The sequence below is a fragment of the Crocodylus porosus genome, unplaced genomic scaffold, assembly GCF_001723895.1.
Source record: "Crocodylus porosus isolate Cpor-Errol unplaced genomic scaffold, CroPor_comp1, whole genome shotgun sequence".
Classification (NCBI taxonomy): domain Eukaryota; kingdom Metazoa; phylum Chordata; order Crocodylia; family Crocodylidae; genus Crocodylus; species Crocodylus porosus.
The window spans coordinates 3204744-3228080 of NW_017728927.1; the positions used below are offsets into that span (position 1 = coordinate 3204744).

The following is a 23337-nucleotide window of genomic DNA, read 5'->3' on the forward strand; positions in this document are numbered from 1 at the left end:
AATCCTGAACATTAAACTGCACGAGGAAAGTTGATGCCATGATGAGAACTACCTGTTACAAAGACTGGGCAAAACTGCAAATGACACATTGCTTTCGTAGCAACAATCCCTGACAGAGCTCTTCAGAGTGTAGGAATGGGGTCTGCCTCTTTGAATGGTACCTCCCAACTTCTCTGATTAGTGCAAAGTGTGCTGTGTGGAGGGGATAAGGGAAATAATGGCATTGGCTTATCCCTGGCTCCTTTCAGACGATGTGTGACCTGGGAGACTATTCTTGTCTTATAACAACCCTAGCTTCCTTCCACAAAAGGTCTGAGGGGGAGATATCTGCTATGCTCCACCCCCATGCATTATATTACCTGCTCTAGGATAAATCACAGATCACTGCATAACTTTATCATGGAAATCTGTGTATGGTACCAACTGTTTTGCTTTTACTTTTTGCTATTATTTAGATAGTTTGATTTCTTTCAGGCAGCCATTGGTTGTCAGCCATTTCAGGTGCTAACACCCTGCTGTCATCATATAATATTTCTAAGGAAAGACAAATTAAAGCTGGGAGATGAGAACCTCCATCTGGCTCTTTCAGTTGTAGTGAGACGCACATCTAAAGACAGAGGAAATGAACAGTTTTAGTGACCAAATTGGTCCTGACCTTGAAACAAATGTGAGGAGAAGCTCTTATTCTTACAGGGCAAGATGAACAGGCAGTCGAAGCAAAGGTCAGGAATCAAACCTTACTTTCCTGAATCATGGGAGGCAGAATTGGCACTGTTTAAGGTATTAACAGTAGAAACAATAGATTTAAGTTCTATCCCTTGACTAGTGTATGACCTCGAATACATCACTTTTCCTTGCTGTGACTCAGTTTCCCAAGCTTCAGCATGGAGTCCTTGTTTCTCTCTGTTCTCCACCGTATGGATGACTCAACAATCCTCATTTCTACTGCTTTGGTCATACTATGACACTCTTACTGAAGCAACCAGCATTATTGATCCCCAGCAGAGTTCTATGATTCTTTCCAAAGTCCTACGGCTGACATCTTCCATAATGACGTAACTGAACTTTTTGCAATGGTTTCTGTAATGTGCCCAGACCAACATAATCACGTGGAAGCAAACAAATGGCCTGTTATATCTTGAACATCTTGATGGTAACTGCTATATTGATCCTCTATGCTTTTAACTCAATCCTACGTATTTATATCATACTATAAAACACAAGGCTGAGAAGGCCACAGTTACATAGATAGGCCACATATTCCTTTGTTGCATATGGTAGTACTACAATCTCGGGGGCTGCTGAAACATTAGGCCCGGATGCCTGCTTCAGTGTCTTAAGATCCTAGGGGAACCAAATTACCCATAATTTTTTTTTACCAGGTGAGCACAAACTTTTAGGAAATTGAGTCCTGAAACTGTGTCCTGCTGCATTTCAAATATCTTAACATTTGATCCTGACAAACTGAATAAATGTGCAGCACAGACCACACTGTCAGATCATTCTGAGGGCCTTTGGAGATATTTCTCTTTCCAATTTCATATGAACTGTGCTGACTCCAAATGCTTCCCCAAGATTAGATGGTCATTGGGGCACAACTAAAATTTACATTTAAACCAGACACGGTTTAATTGACAAGCCAAGAAGAGGGAAAAAGGAAGATCTCTCTTACTGAGTCATACTAATGCTGTCTGTAAACAAAATTAGGATCCAAGTTCCACAGCTGAGGAATTCCTACCCTGGTCTTGAATGAAGTTAGGGACCACAAGTAGAACCACCCTGTTGGACTTTAACTACGCAGAACATAGTGTACGCCTGTTTGGATACTGATGGCAGATGCGGATTGGTATTTGAAGTCTGATCTATCCAAGCTGACCCTGACCTCCGGATTTGAACACTCCTGAACTTTGAGACAATCGAGTCCAGATTTTATATCTCAGTTCCATCTCTTCTGACAGCCATGTGTCAGGGTCACTGAAGTCAGTTTGGGCTTGTTCCCAAAAGCCTCCCATAGAGGCAGCAGAAGGCCTTGAAAAGCTGGTTTCGATTCTGTACCGCAGCCCAGAATTCTGTCTCCTGCAGAATGGCTGAAAAATTGCTATTGTGTTCTTAATACAGTAGTGCCGTACAAATCTAATATATTTGCATACATGAAGTCTTCCCACCAAAGAGTAGGAACACCACATGGTATGGAGACCTGAGATTAGTCACGATTCATTTTTTTTTTAGAAAATATGCTATGGTACTTTATTAATAGATGAAGTGTCACACAGAGAGCATTAAAATTAAGCTACCATTGACAAAAGAGAAGAACAAAAAACCCTTTTTTCTGTTGTAGTTGTTTGCTTCTTGTAAACTCTGCTTGACAAAATTTAATGATTTGCAACGAGTCCCCTAGTCATTAGTAAGAATTAGCCAGGTTTTGTTCTATTTAAATATGTATTTGGATTAAGACAGATTAGGCATGGTAGATGCACATTTTAATGGTAAGATCTCTACCAGAAGTACAGCATATGCATAGCTGTAAACATAGCTCTCTGTTGGCACGGCTTTGTAGACAGCTCAGATGGATCATTTGATCATTTGATAACAACGGGCTTTGTGCACCTCCTCAAAAGTTATTCACTCTTGCTGTTGGGTGCAATTAAACAAAGTACTTAAGGACCTGGTTGATCAAGGTCCTCGTTCTAAGAGGAGGACAATGATATGTTTGGAGAAAGTCTAAATAAAGCTGCAAGGATGATCTTTTTTTGTAACAAGTCTGTTTTCTGTGCCAGGACTATATTTCCTCCTGTTTTTAAAAATAGACATTGTCACACACAAGTGCCAACAAGTGGAATTCCTGCAGAGCAGGTGGAAAGTAATCACAAGATCAAAGGCACTTCTGACTGCTGAGAGAACTTGCTCTGGTTACTGATGGCACCAAAAGACTGCATGGCCTACAGGGATACCCTGTACAGGAAACTACGTAGCAGGAGACTGCATCAAGAAACAAAGCAAAACACTCATTATGGTGACAACTTAGTGGAAGACACTGGAGTTGAGTATGCACCTTGGAAAGGGCCTGCATGGTGGGTCTAAATATTCTTTGTTCCTGCACTCCCATCCTCAAACATCTGTGCATAATCGAGAGAAAAAAATAGCCTTACACAAGAGATCTTGTTCTGGGAGTTCTCTGAAAGTGAAAGCAGGGAAGCTTCGGTCTCTGGAGCTATCATGCATATTTTTGTGGAAATCATAGAAACAGAACTAAAAATAATGTTTTGTATTCAGAAGAGTCCTTTTCACCTTTCTCTAAACACTGATGTTGCCTGGTGGATTTTCATGATGGGTTGGAATTAACATTCTACGTTATGTTTAACTGGATTTTGAAAATCCTTTTGTGAGTGATCCTTACTCCCTATAACTTGAGTAAGGGCCACATGCCAGTAAATCGGTTATAGCTTTTTACATCTTCAGTCCTTTATAAATATGAAGTGAGCTCAAAAGCACACCTGTGAACTTAGCTGCATTATCCATAGTTGGTGAGGCTTGGAAACTGAGCACAAAACCTGCTATTTGCCAGCAAGAGAATTATCTTTAGCAGCGAGATTAGAACTTGGGGTCCCCGCTTCCTACTCTTTTGCTAAATGCCACCAGCTCATATCTTCCTTTTTGAAAAAGTCATCAATTAGATTAAGATGAAAAGTAAGAATCAGTCACACAGCCATTACTAAAGACAGACTTTTTTTTTTAATTTTAAAATTCTGCATCTGAAAACACAGTAGGACAGAAAGCATGTATATACAACCGCAGCGTTTTTGGTATAATACAGTATTGAATACATCCATTTCTTGTTCTGCAAAAAAATTTGCTTTTTCAGACAAAAACCCAAACTCCCATAGACAAGGAATACAGCTAAGGCACATTGTTTTTCTGCTAAATGAAAGACAAAAAGGGTGCAAAAATGGGTAGTGCAATAATTGCTGAAAATCACATTCTACTACAAGAAAAGCATTCTGACTTTTGAACTGTGATTACCAGTCAATTTAAGACATTTTAATACCTCATAAAATACTCCTTTAAATAAATAGCAAAATATCTACATCTTTCAGTGTGTGCCATTTGAATTCCCAATTTTTTAAAACTTTACTGTATATACATGTTTTTATTCCTTAATCAATAGCTTACAAAATATTTCTGTACAGTTTTATGCATATTATGATCTATAACAAAATAGTTATTTCTTAAAACTATATTACCGCCAGTCTCTGAAAATGAGGGAACAGGAATAACTTATTATGGAGTGGGTTAACTAATACAAAAATCCAATCAACTCAACACAAACATAAAAACAAGGTTAGAGAGATAATTTCATTAACTCAAATTAAAATATTTTTGTGTCACAAACCATTTTTTCTATGTAAACCCTTTTCAATTGTCTTTGGGTTGTATCAGCCTCAGGACAGAGAAACAAGATAGAACATAGGTTCCTCAAAAGCACTGCCAGCCTGCCGGGAATATTGGCTGTATTGAATTGCTATAGTTCCCATTGCCAAAGATGCAAGAAGAGCAAAGAAAAATGTGCATAGCACAGATCAGAAGTCCACTGAAGACAGTTTTTATGCACTTCAGTGGGCTTTGGATCAAGCTCTAAGGGGCAGGTTTTTAAAGGCATTTAAGCTCCTAATAACCTGGTGCTTAAATACCTTTTAAAATCTGGCCTGAATCTCAAAAGTTCTTATTTAACTTCTAGTGAAGTACAGAAAGATTCCAGAGCAGATTCTCATCTCTGCTACAGCAATGTAAATCTGGGAGGAACTCTTCTGAAGTCCCACTGGAATAAGAGGAGTGACTCCAGATTGGCATAACCAAGGCCAGACTCTATCCTTGCAGACAAACAGAAAATCATTACACAGGGAAGTCGTACCTGTAAGTAATTAAGTCAACTGTCTTCACCAGAAGTAAGTTGCAGAAGAGAACTCGCATTATTTGCTCAGGTTAGAAGAGAGCTCAAGCCTTCCTTCTCCCCAAAGGCAAGGTCATCTTTTCCCCTTAAAGACTGCATTTGTAAGCAATTTCAATTATATTTGTGAAGCATAAGCTGACAGCTACACAGCTCAGAGTTGTAACAGAAATTTCAAGGTGCCTTTTATTCCACTTACAGCAAACAGAGAGAGAGACGCACGCACACGTAGCATCTAACTTTCTAATACTGTTTAAGGCCACATTGAAAGAAAGGATGAAAGTAAGGCTTTTTTATGGGGTAACACACTGGAAAAATCTGAAACAATACCTTTTTTGATCGCTAGGCCTGTGTCTTCTTCTTAAAACAAACATGAAAAATAGAGTAAAACGCAGTCGCCATCTTCCTCCAGAACATTCCCAGCAAACTGAAGGTGCTCCTTGAACACGAGAGATTACTATCTTCTCATTCAAGAGTATTAATTACAACAGATCCAAAGACAAGTCAGTCATTACAATATACAACTGCAGCGCGATGAACCGCGCCTAAAAATGTTACTCTGTTATCAGAGGCACCTGTACAGTATCTTGCTGTTTATTTGGCAAGGTAACAAGTAATACTTATGAGTTTTAACAAAACAGAGAGAATTTGCATAGACTGTACATTCAGCTCAAGGAGATTTCTGGTACCTTTGTTGTTGTTGTTGTTGTTGTTGGCAGGTAAACGTGTTTGCAGATAAAGTGAGGTAGCAGCTGTGGTAGCACCCATGGGCAAAAGAAGGTAACTGAGGCAGAAGCAAACAGCAAAGAGTGATCCATACACTACTATTAGCATAAAAGAGCAAAAGAAAGGGGGCACCCTGCAGAATTAGAGAATCATAATTCATCACTAGAAAAAACCCACCATAGGTAACTGAAAACAGCCTAACTGCTACCCTGGCCCTTGGGTCAGATAACATGCCATATCACTGCTTTTTGCCTTCACTACAATGGGCCTGATGACCCTCTCATTTGCTCCAGTTCTGAAACAGGAGTCTGCTGACATCAAGGGAGCTGAACCAGTGGAAAGCGATGTGAGAGGGAACTCAGACCTATTGTGCTGAATGTCTGCAATGGGGTGTAAGTGTGCAATTAACCATTCAAGACTCCCTAATCACATAGCCTTTGTACTCTGCACCTTCCAAAAGACTGTTATGCAACCTAATTATTATTTACTCTGAATATGGTACAGCAAAGAGATGTTTGGGACTGCTCTACTATACAAAGTAAAAAGGGCCGTGTTTTAACGAAACCTGCAAGTGTGACCTAAAGGGGAGAAGACCCTTTGCAGAGTTTCTCTTACATTGTTCTCTCCACCCATTGTTTTCTCCATCCACTGTGATGGCCCACAGGCCTTCCTTCCAGTGTGGAAATAACACATTGCCCCCTCACCCCATCACTGCAATGTAGCTCCTTTGTGGCTAGAAGCAGGCACGAGACCCACTCTCCCCCACTGTGGAGGGATCATTGTGTAGCATGGCTGAGATAGAAGTATTCTGTCCAATGTTGGCTTTCCAGTGCCAAATAAGAACAAGGAGCCGCTGCAAACCATTTTCGGATAGGTTGCCTTTTTTGTTGATAAACTACACTAATCTATTACTGAACATGCTGAACACCCACATATCTGAGCATGGGAGAAGGTAGTCCAATTGCCAGCACCTTCAGAAGGTCCTTTTTTATATCCTTTAGCACTGAGTAGACCTTCAAAAGCAACCCTTCTCACTTACAGTCAAGTTTTTCAAAGAGCGTTATGGACTCTGGTCTTATGAGGTGGGCACATCACTTCCTTTCTCAACAGAAAACAGGGGCATTAGGCCACCGCTTAGTTTGATCAATTATTTGCAGTTTGGGCATTCTGGGAAAGACAGAATTTACTCACACTGTTGCTTCTAAGCAGAGGGAATTAGGGAGCATTAGGGAAGTCAGGGAGCCAAGCTGGCAGTTCTCTATTTCCCCTCTAAATGACAGAGCGTGATTTAGCTTTGGTGCCTCTGAAATCAACAGGAAGTTAGTCAATACTTTCCAAACAGAATAAAAAGCTGGGAGGTCAAAACTGAGATTTGATGTCCTCCGGCTCCTGAGCTTGGGTGTGTGAGAACATGAAGCTACCACCCCCTTTGCTCCAATAAAGAAATACACTTTTGTCTCAAGCTTAGGCTAAGGACTCAGTCTTTCTTTTATCCTTTATTACCTCCTTACACCAGCTTGGGATTTTCTCCGTTCTTTGTCTGACTCAGTGTCCTGCTTCCTATAATAATAAATAAGAGAGGGATTTTGACTTTTTTGGTACCAACCACAAGATTTATGAGAGATGGATGGAAGTTGAATACTCATGAGCTTATCCTTTTGAAGGTGCTGCAAGTTCACCATTATCATGCCATTAAGGAGTCACATTTGCCAGACATTCTGCATTAAAGCCTGTATCTAGGAAAGTCAATCTGGAACATACTAATTGGCACTCCTATATTTTTAGGCTTAGCAATAGCGATACAGATGTATAGTTCTTGTTGAAGTACTTGCCACTATTAAAGAACTGTTAATATACTCCATTCCCTTTGCCCTTCACAGCACAACTATGAAGACACAATTTTAATTCTAAAAAACTTCAAATATCAGAAACCTAAAATATAAATATCTTTACTCCATGTCCAGTCAGACTACATAGAGAAAGATTTTGTTCACATCTACAAAATAAGCTGTCATTTCAGCTAATTTCTATTAGCTCCAGGGCTTAATATTACCATATAAACAGGTTTGCATATCACTGACTTTGGATTTAATTCCTTTTAAAAAAATGTATGCAGACACCCTATGTTCTGCCACATTTCTTTTCTGCCCGAATAAGGCCAGTTGATCTTAGAAGTTTCACATGGCTATCTAGCAGCATGGGCATGGAGTTTAAATGAGTACAGCATTACACATAGAGGGCAAATATGTGCAAATGGAAATATACTCTTTTCCCACAGAAGGCATTTGGTCACAGCTGGCTTTCAAATGGAGTCTTGGTCATAAAATCCCACTAGCCAGCATGCTCTGAAAATAATACTGGCATGCTCAAATGGAAACATATATGACTTGTTTATTTCATGTAGGAAATGGTCCCCTGGATCCAAACTTGATGCCCATCTCCAAGGATGCTGAAAACAGAGAAGTTCATTCTCTGATACTTTTAAACATATGCTGCTTTTTACTTATGCTGGGTTTCATACTGAAATCCTTACTCAGAATCACACAAGTTTTTCCTGAGAAAGGACTGCAGGATTTGACCTATTCATGTTACCATCTAGTATTTTAATCGCAGCACTGGTGGTACTAGCTGGCTGTGGTATTTATATTTATAGGCTCTTTTTGCCATTTAGAAAATAAAATAGTATAAAATATTTCTTTTGCGATGTTTACAACATAGCATAGAATCTATATAGATAAAGCATAGAAATGTATATAGCTATATCAGCAATAGTTTGACTTTTTTGAACTGCAAAACAGGAACTAAAACTAAGTCATTTGAACCTTACATTTTAAGTGATAAAAATGGTGGCTACCATTCTAACTGTAAGAGAGAGACTGGACTGTTGTCAACTTTGGCCTGACAAATTTAATAGTGAACTTCCCAACAAAACGCTTAAAAACGTTCTTTCCTAATATTTAAAAAGGTATCAAATTTATAAACCAGGTTATTTGTGTGTGTGCATGTACATGTACACCCACCCCACACACACACACACCCCTCCCCACACATGACAGACTGGATTTAATGAATTCAATAGCAGATTTAACTGGAATGATCCAAAGACTAGGAAAATGAATGAAATCTTTTTAGTTATAGCCTAACACATGAGCAAATGTGATATTTTTTCATTCAATCTACAGGGCTTTAACCACACTAGCCCTATCTGGTCAGTGTAGCTAAGCCCCAAGAGCTCGCAGAGAGGACTGGACGCCTCCAGCAAGTCTGACCTTCATGATGGCATGTTTGATAAAAATGAGTATTAGAAAAAATACTGAATGAGAAATAACCTTGTGTTTCTATGATATAAACCTGCTGGCAACACTGGTTTAAAAACAAACTCACCACTAGAGCCAGCTGAAAAGCAGGGACATTGCTTCGACAGAAACTTTCCAACCAGCTATAATGGCTACAAGCTTTCCTAAAACTACAGCTTCATGACTGTCAAAATCAGGAAGGAAGGAAGAGAGATGAGAGGCATGGGGGGGAAGGCCTTTTCTTAATAAAGGCAGCTTTAGTTAGTAAGATAACATAATCTTCAAGCTGCAAAAGCAGCACCTACTAATTAGTCATTGACTAAAACATAAATAATAAATACCTAAAACGTTCCTTCCATGCAGCCATCCTCGTGCCAGATAAACATGTAAATGTTCCACCTTAAAGCCAGCACAGCTGACACTGCAATTTCAAGTCCAAAGCAAACTGCAGTAGCTTTAAACCAATACTACTATGAGAAATATCACAAGCTACTGGGAAGTCTGTTTTATGGTCATTTTGCCATCCTTACTTAAAAGGGAGTTCAACCTTTTTTGTGATATGTGGTTATGAAAAGATTTGAGGGTCTATTCCCGCCCCCCGATGTGGAAGCTTAACTCTCATTAGCAGTAATGAAAGTTATATGTGCACACAGAAGGGTAAACAGACACCTTCCTTTATTATATTAATAGGGCAATTTATAATTAAAAGGCTCCTTGAAGTTTCTCAGTATGGTGCACTCCAAAGACTACAAAAAAGTGCATGTTTTATGTGAAGTTTGTCAGAGTGAATTTGCATATAAAGTACTTTTTAAAGTCCTTAGAAATTAAATGGGTATCTCCCACCACCACTGTTGAAAACTCAGGTTCAAACGATGTATCACATCCATGTTTTAAAACACCTGGAGCCTGCTGGAAAGTAAATAATGGAACGCAAACAAGGCTAATGCTTATCAGTAATATAAAAGGAAAACTGAGGCACAGCATTGCTCTCCACATTCAATTCAGGGCTTCAGCAGGACTCTCCATGTCTCATTCACCACAACCTTCCAGCTGAACTCTGCAATCTTAGAACTATCCTTCACGAACCCTGGCAGGTCTGGAACCAAGGGAGGCAGTTAGTGTTAGACTTGTTAGGCATTACTTAATTTAGATCAGAATCAGCTCGCCGCCTAGTTAGGCTCCAATCCTTCTTCCACTGAAATCAATGGAAAAGTTTCCAAACCTAAATTATTAAAGAAAGGCCAGATTCTGCCTTGTTTACAGATTGAATAGCTCCACTGAACACAGCAAGGCCTATTAATAGGAAAAGAAAATGGTGCCACTCAGTGTGAGTAGGGGTATTACAGTTTGAACCCTAATTTCTCACAGACTACCCTCTTGCATAAACCACCTGATATTCAAGGAATTTGCACATGCAAATACTTTGAATGTAGGCTTTTTAAAATGCAAACTTCTGAAGTGGCAGAAACCCACGCTTGGGTATGGGAATATTTGTTATAAATAATGCAAGTGGCGCCCAGATATTGTGAAGTCTGATCACATTAGGAATAAAAGGTGAAAGATGTGTGTGTGGGGAAAAAAACCATCACGTTTTACCAGAAGCAGCAGCCCATTAGCTTGACTTGGCCCTGCAGCGTCTGTATAGATCGGGTACTTTAGTGGGGCTTTTTGGCACTTTTAGCTCAAGCTGATTCAATCAGCTATTAGATAAAAGCACCAAAAAAGACCCACTAAAGCAACCAATCTACACAGACGTTGGGAAAGCGGGGTGCAACTAATGCACTGCCTCTACCGGGCATGCGCTGGCTTGGCGCAGGAGTGTGTCAAGTTTAAAGTAAAGCACCGTTTTTCTTTTTCCGTGTCTGCAAGCAGCCATGATGTTCGCTTTGTTCTGGCTTGAGAATTTTTGCCCCACTGTGAGGAGAGAAGGAGCCCGATTCACCACTGCTAGACTGGGTCTCAGGATGATGTCACTCATGCTGGCAAAAAAGTGGAATACAGAGTAGTGAATCAAGGCTATTTTTTACAATGATAAAAACTCTCGTCGGGGTGTACCTCTAGTTTTCTACATTTTGGAAGGCAGAGCAGTTTTTGGAGGAAATAAATATATGCTGTATACATATATTATATATATTATGTATTATACATATATCTATAATTATCTTGTAATATGTGTGTGTATGTATATATTTTTATATATAAACTTATACACATATACACACGTATGCATATCTCTGTGTGTGTGTGTGTGTGTGTGTGTGTACATACACACATACACACAGTTCTTAGTGTGCAGAGTTTTTGATGCTAGCCAAATAATTAACATCTATTAAAAAGTCAAAATATACATATTTATTTTGCTCTAGGAACGTTTTTCTGCAGTGCCTCCTTTTGGCCTCCCCTGATCCCAGAGGTGCTATGTTACCATTTCATAACTAGGGACCTACCTAACTCGCGGTGAGAGAAAGCAACTTTTGCGGCTTGGCCTGAAGAGCCAATTGCGCAGTTGTTTTGTGGTGGCCTCGCCCCTTGGCGCTGATTGGTGGAGAGGCCCCAGGGGGAGGAGGAGCAAAGAGAGAGCTACCATCTTGATTGCTGACTGCCCTTCATGTGGCCCCGCTCCTTGACCCTGATTGCCAGAGGCACAAAGAGGCATCTGCCATCGTGGCTGCTGCCCTTTGTGCCACCCCGCCAGCTGGTGCCTAACCCTCCCGGGCAGGCTGCGAGGGCAGGCTGCAGTGCCACTGAGGGCTGCTGGCTCCCACTGGGGAGATAGCGTTCTCTTTTTATTAAGGGTTTTTTTTTTTTTTCAGTTGACTTCCTGGGAAATCACAGCCAATGACATTTTTCACAGCAACTGTGGAGATTATAGTTTTTTGTGCTTTCCATGAAAATTGCAAAACCGCGATTTAAGTAGGTTCCTATTCATAATCAGTAGAGGAGTTGGAGCCCTTTTGGGTACAAATTGAACGAAGTAAGGCTGTGACTCTGGACAGATACAGGGGAGAGGCTACAGCATTACTGAAGCTTAGTCTGACAGGTCTGAAGGAGAAAGGATGCCAAAGACTGTGCCAGATGTTTAAGAATTATATTGGGATAACAAATAGACAAAACGTTTCAGCGAGGTTTTACAACCTGTAGTCAGAGGTGTAGGTAAGCCAGGTTAAATTCCCTTTTAAAATCCGTGCCAAAGAAAGGTGCTACCTCAGACGCCCATCAGGTTTCATGGGGCCAAGCTCAGACTTGGGGTCTGGGCTAAGCGAGCTCCAGGCTGTCTGACTGCAAGCCTGCATAACAGGACAGGAAGTTGGGCCTGTGCTACAAATATCCACTGCTGACCACATGCTGCTGGCCAAGGTGTCAACCCAGTTCTCCAGCTTGGTGCCTAAGAGTGCTGCGTTCTTTTTGGCCTGGTCCACTTGACCTGCACTGATAGGGATATTTAAAACTGGATTCAAGCCTTGGAAACTCTGTTCCATATACGCATTCTTAGGAGGTCCACTGTGCAACTTCATGGTTTCCTCTGAAAATGCAAAAATAAAAGCCCAAATCAATACACAATAAATATTACTTTCAAGGTTACAGTTCCCCAAAATGAAAAGCTTCCTGTTCCCATAAGGCTGCAAACCTATGTAACCTGCTACACATGAACATCACATGCTCCAGGATTTCCCAGCCCTCAAAATAAGAGCCTTACTATTATTTGTATTGCCACTGCACCTTGAATCCCTAGCCACGGAGCAAAGCCTCATTGCTTTAGGCATGGTACAAACAAAGAACAACAAAATGATCTCTGCCCTAAAGAGTTTACAATCCAAATACTGGCCCTGATACCAGGACTCCCTGGGGAACGAACTAAAATGGAGTCCAGACTTGAAATCTCAAAGATTCTTTATTTTTTCCATCATTCCTAACTGGGTTATAAATTTGGCAAATTTGATTTTCTTGTTCCATCAGCAAATATGGATGCGGTTGTCTGAGTTAACAGTGAAGACATGTGGAACAAGGAAATGAATAGGAGGCACAGAAAACAGCTATCATCCTTGTACTGGGGCTTAACTGAAAAGAGAAAGGGAACAATTTGAACAGGGAAAACAATGGAATAATATTTGGTACAAAAATGCTGCCATATGTTCCCAGACTTTCATGTGTTACCTTTTATTTCTTTTGGGGAACATGCTGAGATTTGGGCCTCTTTTTTTCTTTGAACAGATTCACCCCTCCCTATGGCTCTGGATAAGCCACATATGTATATTGGCTCAGTTGTGGTTCAAACACTGGGTGGTATCGTTCCAAAAGACTGGGAGGATCACATCACTAGGTTGGACAGTGCAGACTGAGTTGATGTAATGCGTGACCCCAATGTGGTTTCTGGAAGCACTTCAGGTCAGCCCATTTTTATTGGAAACATATTTTTTAACTGTAATCACAGTTCAAGTTCTGGTGTGAGTAATGCATTGAAAACATTTTCTAATGACACTTTTCTGTGCATTGTGGTTCTTTTCTTACAGGAATTCTTCCACCTTGCCAAAACATGGCACATTGCCCAAAACTTTAATATTCCAGGAAATATCACTGGTCATATTGATTTGAAGGTACTGAGGCCAAATACAATGGGTCATATTCTTATAGTCTGTTCTCATTAAACAGCACTAGTTACTGCACAAATTACAGCAGAGAATTCAGCGAGAAAGTTTGGAGACTGAGGTGCTACTCCTTGGATAAGAGTCCAGCCCTATAAAAACATTCACAGTGCACCTTTTTGCTAAAATGCAAATCCTATGGATGAGGATTCTCAGTTTATACACATATCTCTTTCTCCTCAGTTCACTTCTTGTACCATCAGCACTCAGCTCGGTACAGAGGACATGCATAACTTGCCAAGATACACAAAGTCTAGAACATAAAATGGGCTTATTCAAGTCCCTCCAGGATAGGAAAGCCACACTGTGTTCAGATATCATTTACAGGCCAGGAATTACATATTTGTGTCTACAATTCCTGCCACATGTTCATGGGGTTTGCAGTACAGACTGACACAGAGCCCTGTCTTCCATGCAAAAGCCAGTTTTTCAGGTGCTGGTAATAAATCTATATATTTACTTTAGGGAAAAAAAGGACATTTACTTAGAACTTTCCTTTGCATTTTTCAAGTCCTTTATATAACCATGTCAAATGCTGCACAAGTCTAACTCTCTGATTAAATTAAATCTAAGGAGATCTCCCCTCTCCCCCCCAAACCCCCATTAGGACACACTACTCAAAGATCCACATTCATTTGAAAATGTGGTTTTATCTACACTTCTGGATAATTCCAAAATCTTTTAGACAAAATGGGCTTGGGCCAGGGATGTGTGTCAGACGTGCTGCCAGAGGACTGTACTTCAAGAATAAAACAAGTACACATGATTAAATTTCCTGTTTTGGAAGCAATTAAATAAGCAAGATTGTTTGTAAACATATTAATTAAAAGGAAATATTCTAAGTAAGAAACAAAACAAACAGAGTTGGCATTTCTAGCAGGATCATCTGATTGAAACAGGCAATTTCAAGAATTCATATAATTAGAGGCTGCTGTGTATACTGCTTACTAGAGAGAATGAGAGTCATTCTCAAGAATGATGATGGGGTGGAACAGAGCCTATCTCCTTATCACCTCGAGCAATGATTCATGCCAGACCTCCCAGCCTAAAGAGTAACGAATCTGAAGGAATAAGGGGTGCAGCGAAACCCTGAGAAACAGTGAATGTGATTCAGTAGGTTGCATCTTTCCTCTTGAATCTGTCTGCTGGCTCTACACTGACATGAAACTGAACTCTTGACATTAAGCTTCTTTACTGCTTTTTGCTGGAATAAGGGTGTTAATTTTCAGGGCCCTTGACAAATTCAAACTTGAGCAACTACATTCAGACTTCGTAACTACTCCCAGGAGTTGTACATGATACTCAGCACCAGCACCAAATGGTTGTGTTGTGTTGTGCTGCTCTGGTGAGTGATTGCTGTGTTCAGCCTCAGACTCGGTTGCATTTCAAAGGTAGGCAGTAAAATGCTAACATATTTAATTTGTAAGCGATTATGCAGTACTTTAAGAATCCCTTGTGTGAAAGGTATTACACAAATATTATTGGTGGTAGGATGGTTACATATGAGGAAAACTTCACCCCATGGAATACCTTGCTTAAAAATAAAGAGAAGTAATATTTTCAGTTTGATGAATGCCAGGTTGTAGTACAAAGTGAAAATTAACTGTGTAATTAATACTCCTGCAAATTAGCTCTTGTACTTTTCATCCACTGATCCCAGACTCAAATGAAGAAACTGAAGTACAGAGAGGCAAAGGTCTAGATCTTGAAAGGGACTTAGGTGCCTCCTTCCTCTAGCTCACGGGCGGGCAATTATTTCGGGGAGAAGGCCACTTGATGAGTTTTGGCGAGCTGTTGAGGGCTGCATGGGTAGCGCCGCCCCTTCAGTTGCTCCACCCCCTGGTTGCCTTCTTGGGACCGGACGTCCTGCCCCCTGCCCCCTGACCTTTGCTACTGGAAGTCCCTCCCCTTGTGCAACTGACCAGGTAGCAAGGGGTTGTGACCCCTCTAACATCCTGCCCCAGCAGTGGGGTTTCAGGGGCATCAGACCTCCCCCAGAACTTTCCCCCTACCTGTGCCAGCTGGTCCCAAAAGGAGGAGGCTCTGCCAACGCTTCTGCTGGCCAGTGCCAACCTAGTCAGGCTCGCCCCATCCCCAGCAGCACCGGGGAAGCCGGCTTCAGCCGCATGCTGCTCCAGATGGGACAGATCTGGCCAGGAAAAGCGGCATGCAGCTGATGTCGGCTCCTCACGTGGTGCTGGCGACAGGAGAAGCCTGGCCGGGTCCGCACTGGCCAGCAGAAGTGGCAGTGGAGCCGTGTGCCGCTCAGGATGGGACAAGCCCAGCCGGAGCAGCAGGGGCTCAGCTGTACTTTCCCCCTGCCTGCACCAGTCAGTCCGGAGCCACGCATGGCTCCACCGCTGTTTCTGCTGGCCTGTGCTGACCTGCCTGGGCTCTTCCTGTCCCCAGCAGCACGTGGGAAGCCAGCTTCAGCTGCATGCTGCTCCGAACAGGACAGGCCCAGCAGGGTCTGCACTGGTCAGCAGAAGCAGCAGTGGAGCCATGTGCTGCTTGGGACTGACTGGTGTAGGCAGGGGGAAAGTGCAGCTGAGCCCTGCTGCTCTGGCCAGGCTTGTCCTGTCCCATCCCGAGCAGCATGAGAGGAGCTGACTTCAGCTGCATGCCTCGCAACCAGAACCCAAGGAAACAGCCTGAGGTACTGCGGTTGTTTCCGCCGGAGGCTTTTAGAGAGGCAGCCACCATTATGCAGGCCAGAGGGAAGTGCTTGGTGGGCCGGATGTGACCCATGGGCCGTATTTTGCCCACTCCTGCTCTAGTTTCAGGAATACAGGTTTTAGCTGTGTTGCTCTACAAGCAAAACATGTGCAGAACTCTTGGGAGAGGTGATATCATTTATTAGATCATAACCCTGAGGAAGGTGCCTGGCTTTTCTATAGAGGACATGGGGAAAGACAGCACCCTCAGAATAAGATCCACAGAAACAGCATGCTAAGCCTAGGTGCCTGTCTAATCTTTTCTTGAACACCTCCAAGGTAGGGGAAAGCACCACCTTCCTTGGAAGCCCATTCCATATTTTGGCAACCCTCACTGTAAAGAATTTCTTTCTGATATCCAATCTAAATCTACTCTCCTTTAATTTATGGCCATTATTCATAGTAACCCTGAGGGGCAACCTGGTAAACAGAGTATCCCCTATTCTCTGCTGAACCCCCATGATGAGTTTGTAGACATCCACAAGATCATCTCTCAGCCTTCTCCTGTGGAGGCTGAAGAGATTCAGGTCCCTCAGTCTGTCTTCAGAGGATCTTACCCGGAGGCCCTCAACCATATGAGTGGCCCTTCTTTGAACCCTCACAAGGCTATCCACATCCCTCTTGAAGTGCAGCGCCCAAAACTGGACACAGTACTCCAACTGTGGCCTGACCAATGCTGCATAGAGGGTAATTATCACCTCCCTAGACCTGCTTAGGATGCACCTACCAATGCAAGAAAGAGTGCTGTTAGCCTTACTTATTACATTCATATTATATATGCATGTACATGTTTATGCATGTGTGTGCACATAATCAGCCCTTAGTTTCCTATAAAATTAGTATTTAAAGCATTCTGGTCTTTCACTCCTCTCTTGGGGAAAAAAGCAAAGGAGTGTAAGCTAGCTATACTTCTGTTAGAACAGTATACTATTCTCCCATACAATCCAGAATTAAGTGTCCTGCAGTCACTGAGGCAAATTCTTTGCTGGCCAATATACTCACGAAACCCAGAGCCAGCCTTAGTGGTGGGTGACTGCCAAGGACACCATGGTCAGGGGGACACCACGCACCACACAGCTGTTCAAGCAGCCCGTATTAGCAGCCCTCCCTTCTTTCCACCCTGCCCTAGGCAGGAGGAGTGGTGCTCAGTGCAGCCTACCCCACATCTCCAGCCGTTGCTTCAAAGAAGCCAGGCTGGTCAGCATGTGTGACAGCAGCAGTGCCTGCCCACCCACCTGCCTGGCGCACCAAGCTGCTTTGCCTCCCAGCCAGATGGCACCCCATGCCCCTGCCCACCTGCCTCTGTTTGCAGCAGCACCGCTGACTTGGGGAGTTAGTGGGGAAGGAGAGGGGCAAAATACAAGTTCATTCAGGGCACCATTTTCCCAAGGCCAGCTCTGAGAAACCCCTTTGATTTCAGTGAAGGATGTGAGCTGTACAACAGTGCAAATTGTGGCCCATCCATTTTCAGTGACCCTCCCTTGAAGAAAGAAACAGGGTTTTTTGCCTAATCATTTTGTTCATTCTTTTTGCTACATGCACAACTGACTTCACTTCACTTACTGTAACTTCTGTCTAATGGCTAAAGTCCTACAGTCTGCTGCAAAGACTAAGGCTCCAATACCCACTTACTTTTTTGGTTTTTCATTTTGTAGAAAAAAGCAAGTAATGCGAGACAGATGGTTGGATTTAGGAATGGAAAATCCAGTTACCTTGGTGCATATTAACACTCTGTGTCTGTAATTTTTAAGGGACATGGAGTGTGGAGCTTTATTTCTTTGCTTGAATTCCACTGAAACCCTTAGGCAAGAAGGTAATTTTTATTGACCTTTGGTTTGTTTGTTTCTCTTGTAGCAAACAAGACAGTTCTGCATTTGCTCATTGCAAAGCTAATCGACTCCCTGTCAAATGGATCTGAACTAAATTTCTAAGCAAATCCTTGTCTTTAGGGTTTTTCTCAGGATGGTGAATCCAGTAATTTTGTTTTTCTGAAGCAGAGTCTTTACCGACTACTATTATTATGTTTAGTCAAGAGCATGTCATGTTGCCTCGTTAATTTAAGGGATTTGCAGCATTTGTGGAATGCCAACCATTAGAATCTTATTGTTGGAGTTGGAATTGAATAACTAACTGCAAATAAATACTGGTAGAACAAAACTTTCCCACTACACCTTCAATGAAGATGATTGATAAATATGGTGTATTCTATAGTAACACTGACTGAAGTAGGGCACTGGGTTACATGTACATCCATGTAAGGCTGTTAGATCCTTTTCGCCTTTCCAAAAAAGAATTGAGGTTGTTAGAAGCAAGATTGTGACCTACAAGAAGCTACATGTCAAGTTTCTGCTTCTTACACAGGGGCAACAACCCGGGCTAGGAAACGACATTACACAGAAACTGGCTGAAGTGATTAGAAACTGGTTTAAACCTGTAACAAAATAGATGTTCAGTGCACATAAACCAGTTTGAAAGTGGCTGAAACCTGGTTGAATGTAGTATCAGACTTAATTGATTTCATATGAAGACCGGAACCAGATGAAGTTTAACACTTCCAAAATGTAAGGTGCTCTATCTGGGGGCAAATAACCCTCAACATACATACAGACTTGGAGGTGACAGCCTGACCTGCAGCATGGCTGAAAGGGACCTAGGGGTAATGACTGGCCACCACATGAGCATGAGTCATCAGTGCGACGCGGCGGTCAGCAGGACAAACAGTATGCTGGCATGCATCAACCAATGCATCTCACGTAATATTAAGGAAGTGATACTCCCACTGTACTCAGCACTGGTGAGACCGCTGTTGGAGTACTGCGTCCAGTTCTGGATGCTGCACTTCAGTAAGGATGTGAAAAAGCTTGAGAGGCTCCAGAGGAGAGCCACCCATATGATTAGGGACTTGCAAGGCAAGCCATGCGAGGAAAGGCTGAGGGACCTGGGCCTCTTAAGCCTAAAGAAAAGAAGGTTGAGAGGGGACTTGATAGCAGCTTACTGCTATATCAGAGGAGTGCATTGGGAGCTCGGTGAATAACTGCTCACTAGGGCACCCCAGGGAAGATGAGGACCAATAAACTCCTGGAAGGCTGCTTCAGGCTTAATACCAGGAAAAACTTCTTCAGAGTCCAGGTGACCAGACTGTGGAATAAACTCCCACCACAGGTAGTACAGTCATATATTCTGGAGATTCTCAAGAGGAGACTGGACAGCCACCTCACTGGGGTCATTTGACCCCAGTTGTCTTCCTGCCTGGAGTGGGGGGGCTTGTCCCAATGATCTGCAAGGTCCCTTCTAGCCCCTAACAATCCCTGTTCAAGCTCTGATTCCCCAGCTAATGCTGAGAGGTGTCTGTGTAAGGCAGACAGGACAAAGGGACAAAAACAGACAAGACAGTGTCTGCTATGAGCTTTTGGGAGCTAATCGACGGGTATCTGGCAATGTTCTTCCATTCCTTCCTTGGAAAAAGCTGTTTAAGAAGAGCTTGAACTAATGAGAGGCTTTTGTTTTCTGATGGTCTGATAAACGCTCTGTTATCAACTCCCTGCTGGGCTGGTCAAGAGCAGTGAGGGCAGGGGGGACACCTCCCTAATCAGAGCATCCTGCTGGGGCTTGGACATGCCCCACTCTGCTCAGCATTGTAGCAGGGAAGGGAGGGCTGCTCTAGCACCCCCTGACTTCTAGTCTGAGCCACTGCAGGCATGTGTCTGCATTTCCTCAGTCCAGAGAGGATGTCTGTTCAGTTACAAACCAATTCAGCCTAGCCAGGTTTGACTAACCTGCAAAGATAGAATCATCTCATGCTCAGGGTTTTTGAATGTCTGTCCCTAGCCCAGGAGACTCAGATTTAGGGAAGATGTCTTCCCCCATCCTAGCTAAGAGCTGTAGGAAGGGTCTCTTTTACTAAGTGTTCTGTATTTGCTTGAACACCTTATCTTCTATTTGTTACTAGAACTGCCCTGAGGAAAAAGAGATGGAAAAATGGAGTGCATGAGCTTTTTTGGACTGCCCCAGTCATGAATCAGCTTATTGGCTCACAGAAATCCATTTACCTTTAATGAAATAAGTACTGTATAAATATTAAACACATTAATACTGATTATCATCACTCCAGTGGGAGAACACTGAAAACTCTGTCATAAGTATAAACTCAAACTGAGAAGTGAAGCTCCTTTGTCTGCACCCCAGCCACTGCTGTATGTACTCTTGTTCTCTAAGGCAGTGGTGTTCTACCTTTTGGCCCTGTGAGCTGGATGAATGGTGTGGGGCCAGTCCAGCTCCTGGGCTGGACAGGATCCCAGGAACTAGGATTAGGTCCTGTGCTGTACCACCAGGATCAGACCTTGAACTACCTCTGCCTGTTCCCGCACTGTATCCCCAGCCCCTGCACACCTGGATTGGGCCCCATGTTTACTGATCAGTCCTGTGCTGCCTCTAGCTGGCCCATGTCTTAGGATCACACCCTTTACTGCCTTCATTAGGACCTGTACTTCCCTGTGGGGCTCCCCATAGGTCCAGATATTTGGCAGTGGGGGACCAGCAACAGCAGCAATTGCTGCTACTGCTCTCCCACCACCAAATTTTTGGACTCAAATTTTCAAGGAGTCTACTTGGTCTGCATCTTGCCTTGGGTGTGGAGTGAGTTTGACTCCCCAACCCTAGAAAGATACATGCTAAACTCCCAGGTGCTAAGAAACTTAAATGTTTACATGCAGTAAGATTAGGTATGAGCGAGCATTTGTAGCCAGACTGTTGCTGGGGTAATGGCGGTTCACAAGAATGAAACTATGCTGCACTCTTGCACTGGAAGTCCAAACCCTGGTTTCAGGAGTGTTCATGGAATGATCTGCAGGCCTATGGCAACCATCTACTTCTGTTTTTTTTTCCCTTTGAGAAATGTCCCCTACTAATCTGCACAACTAATTTAGAAAAGGCCCTATATTCTAAGAGAGAATAAATTACACATGTTCTGCAGAGCTATGGGAGAGGGATTGCTTGGTATGTTCTACCTGCTGTCCAGCAAGGGAATTATTATAGCAGAGTGCAGAACTGATTAATGAATAAGCATCGATTGACTAGAGGGAGAATGAATGGCCATTAAGATAATCACATAATGATGGACCTGAGTCTGCTTATGGTCTGGGGGCTCCAATACATGAATCCCAGGCATGAGGTATTCATAATACATTTAGATTCTTCTAATGTTTCTGTTCCACAGTTAGGGAAAATGGGGAAGGCTACAGAAGCAGAGGGGAATAAAACTCTGAAAGTAGGAGGGTAGTAAAGCATGGGAACAGGCTACTCAGAAAGACTGTGGAATCTCCATCCTTGGAAGTTTTTAAGACCCAGTTTGACAAATCCTTGGCTGGGATGATATAGTTGGGGATGGTCCTGCTTTGAGCAGGGGTTTAGACTAGAAGAACTCCTGAACATCCCTTCAACCCTAATTTTATATGATTCCATGAACAGTGATTTTGCATGAGCGCTGGGGTTAGAAGAGGCAGGGAAGGGGATTAGAAGGTAAGGAGGCAGGGAAATACATGGAGAGGACTGGGACCATAGGAAGTTGATGGAGATAATAGGATGGTTTGTGGGGGGGCAGAGAAAGGGTGAAGCCAGAGGGAAGGTGAGTATTAAAAGGAATAGAAGAAGAGATATTCTCTGTGAGGGAATTTGAGGGCCCATCAGCCCCACATTCTTCCTCCCAAATGTGCCAAGGTATGAGGAAGAAGAGGAGAAGAGTGTGGTCTTTTCCACACCTTCATGTACATGGCAGGATCTGGGAGACTTGGGCGAGGGACAGAAGTTACACATAAACTGGTTTAAGTGATCAGAAACTGGTTTCAACCTATAATAGAACAGAAGTTCAGTGCACATAAACCAGTTTCAAAATGACTGAAATCAGTTTAAGATAAACCTGGCTGAATGTAGTATTGGACTTAATGGACCGAGCTCAAACCAGTTTATGCAACTTGTGTCCCAGGCCCCTTCCTGCTTTAACTTAAACAAGAGTCCACAAGCATCCCAGCATGCTCTGCAGCCCTGGGCGGGGCTACGCTCTCTGCTCCAGTTGTGCAGGGCTGGCCCCAACCCTCTGCTCCCTAGCTGAGCAGGGGCAGGGGCGTGACTACATGCCAGCCCTCCTAAAGTGAGGGGGGCAGGGAAGAGGTTTATTCCTCCCTCCCTCCCCTGTCCCACCAGCATGGACCCCTGCCAGACATTTCTCTGCTTGATGCTCCAGCAGTGGTGGTGTGGCCAACCCTAGCAGCAGCCTTAAGTAAACTGGTCAGGGATGGGGTTTAATTCCCCCTCCCTGTCCCGCTGGTATGGACCCAAGCTGGGGTCTGCTTGGCAATCCCCGCTTGCCACTCCAGTGACAGGGACAGGGGCGCAGCCAGATGCCAACCAGCATAGCCTGCTGAGGCAGATGGGACGGGGGGGGGAGGTTATTTTAGTTCAAACCTCTTCCCAGCACAAGGCTGCACTATGGGAAGTGCTGGGACGAGGCTTGCAATCCCCAGGAAACCAAGGGAGGGGCTGCTGCCCCCATCACAGTTCCTGCCCCTTTCCTGTTCCAGTGGCAAGGGCGGAGGCACAGCCAGAAGGCATCTGGCATGGCCCCCTTAGGCAAGGGGGCAGGGAGGGGGATTATTTCCCCCCTCTCTCTGGTATCTGGTGGAAGGGGCAGGGAGGAAACTTATTCCACTGCTTACCCTGTGCAGAGAGTGATCGGAGGTGATGGCAGCAGTTGGGGCTGGCAGCCCCCGGTTCCCCGGGGCAGATGTGGTGGAGGGGAAATAAACCCCCTCTACCTTAAGGGTCATGCCGGCCAGCATCTGGATGTGCCCCCACTCCCACCTCTGCAATGGCAGGTGGGGAGCGCCATGTAGACCCTGGCTTGGGTCTGCGCCAGAGGAACAGGGAGTGGGGAATTAAACCCCCTCCCCGGCCAGTTCACTTGAGGCTACTGCTGGGACTGGACTGCAGCCAATGGAGTGCTCTAGCACTCCGCCCCC

At 43.4% G+C, this 23337-nt stretch overlaps 1 protein-coding gene across 1 annotated transcript in view; it reads right to left on the reverse strand.

Annotated features, from left to right (window-relative positions):
- Positions 1–3709: 3709 nt before the first annotated feature.
- The window catches only part of XYLT1 (xylosyltransferase 1), a gene marked incomplete at its 5' end in the record, with an annotated part of 252401 nt that continues 232773 nt past the window's right edge, over positions 3710–23337 (reverse strand). The window contains 2 exons of the mRNA XM_019542112.1: positions 3710–10063; positions 12172–12490. Coding sequence (XP_019397657.1) covers positions 10039–10063; positions 12172–12490 — 344 coding nt within the window. The remainder of the gene's footprint in view (positions 10064–12171; positions 12491–23337) is intronic.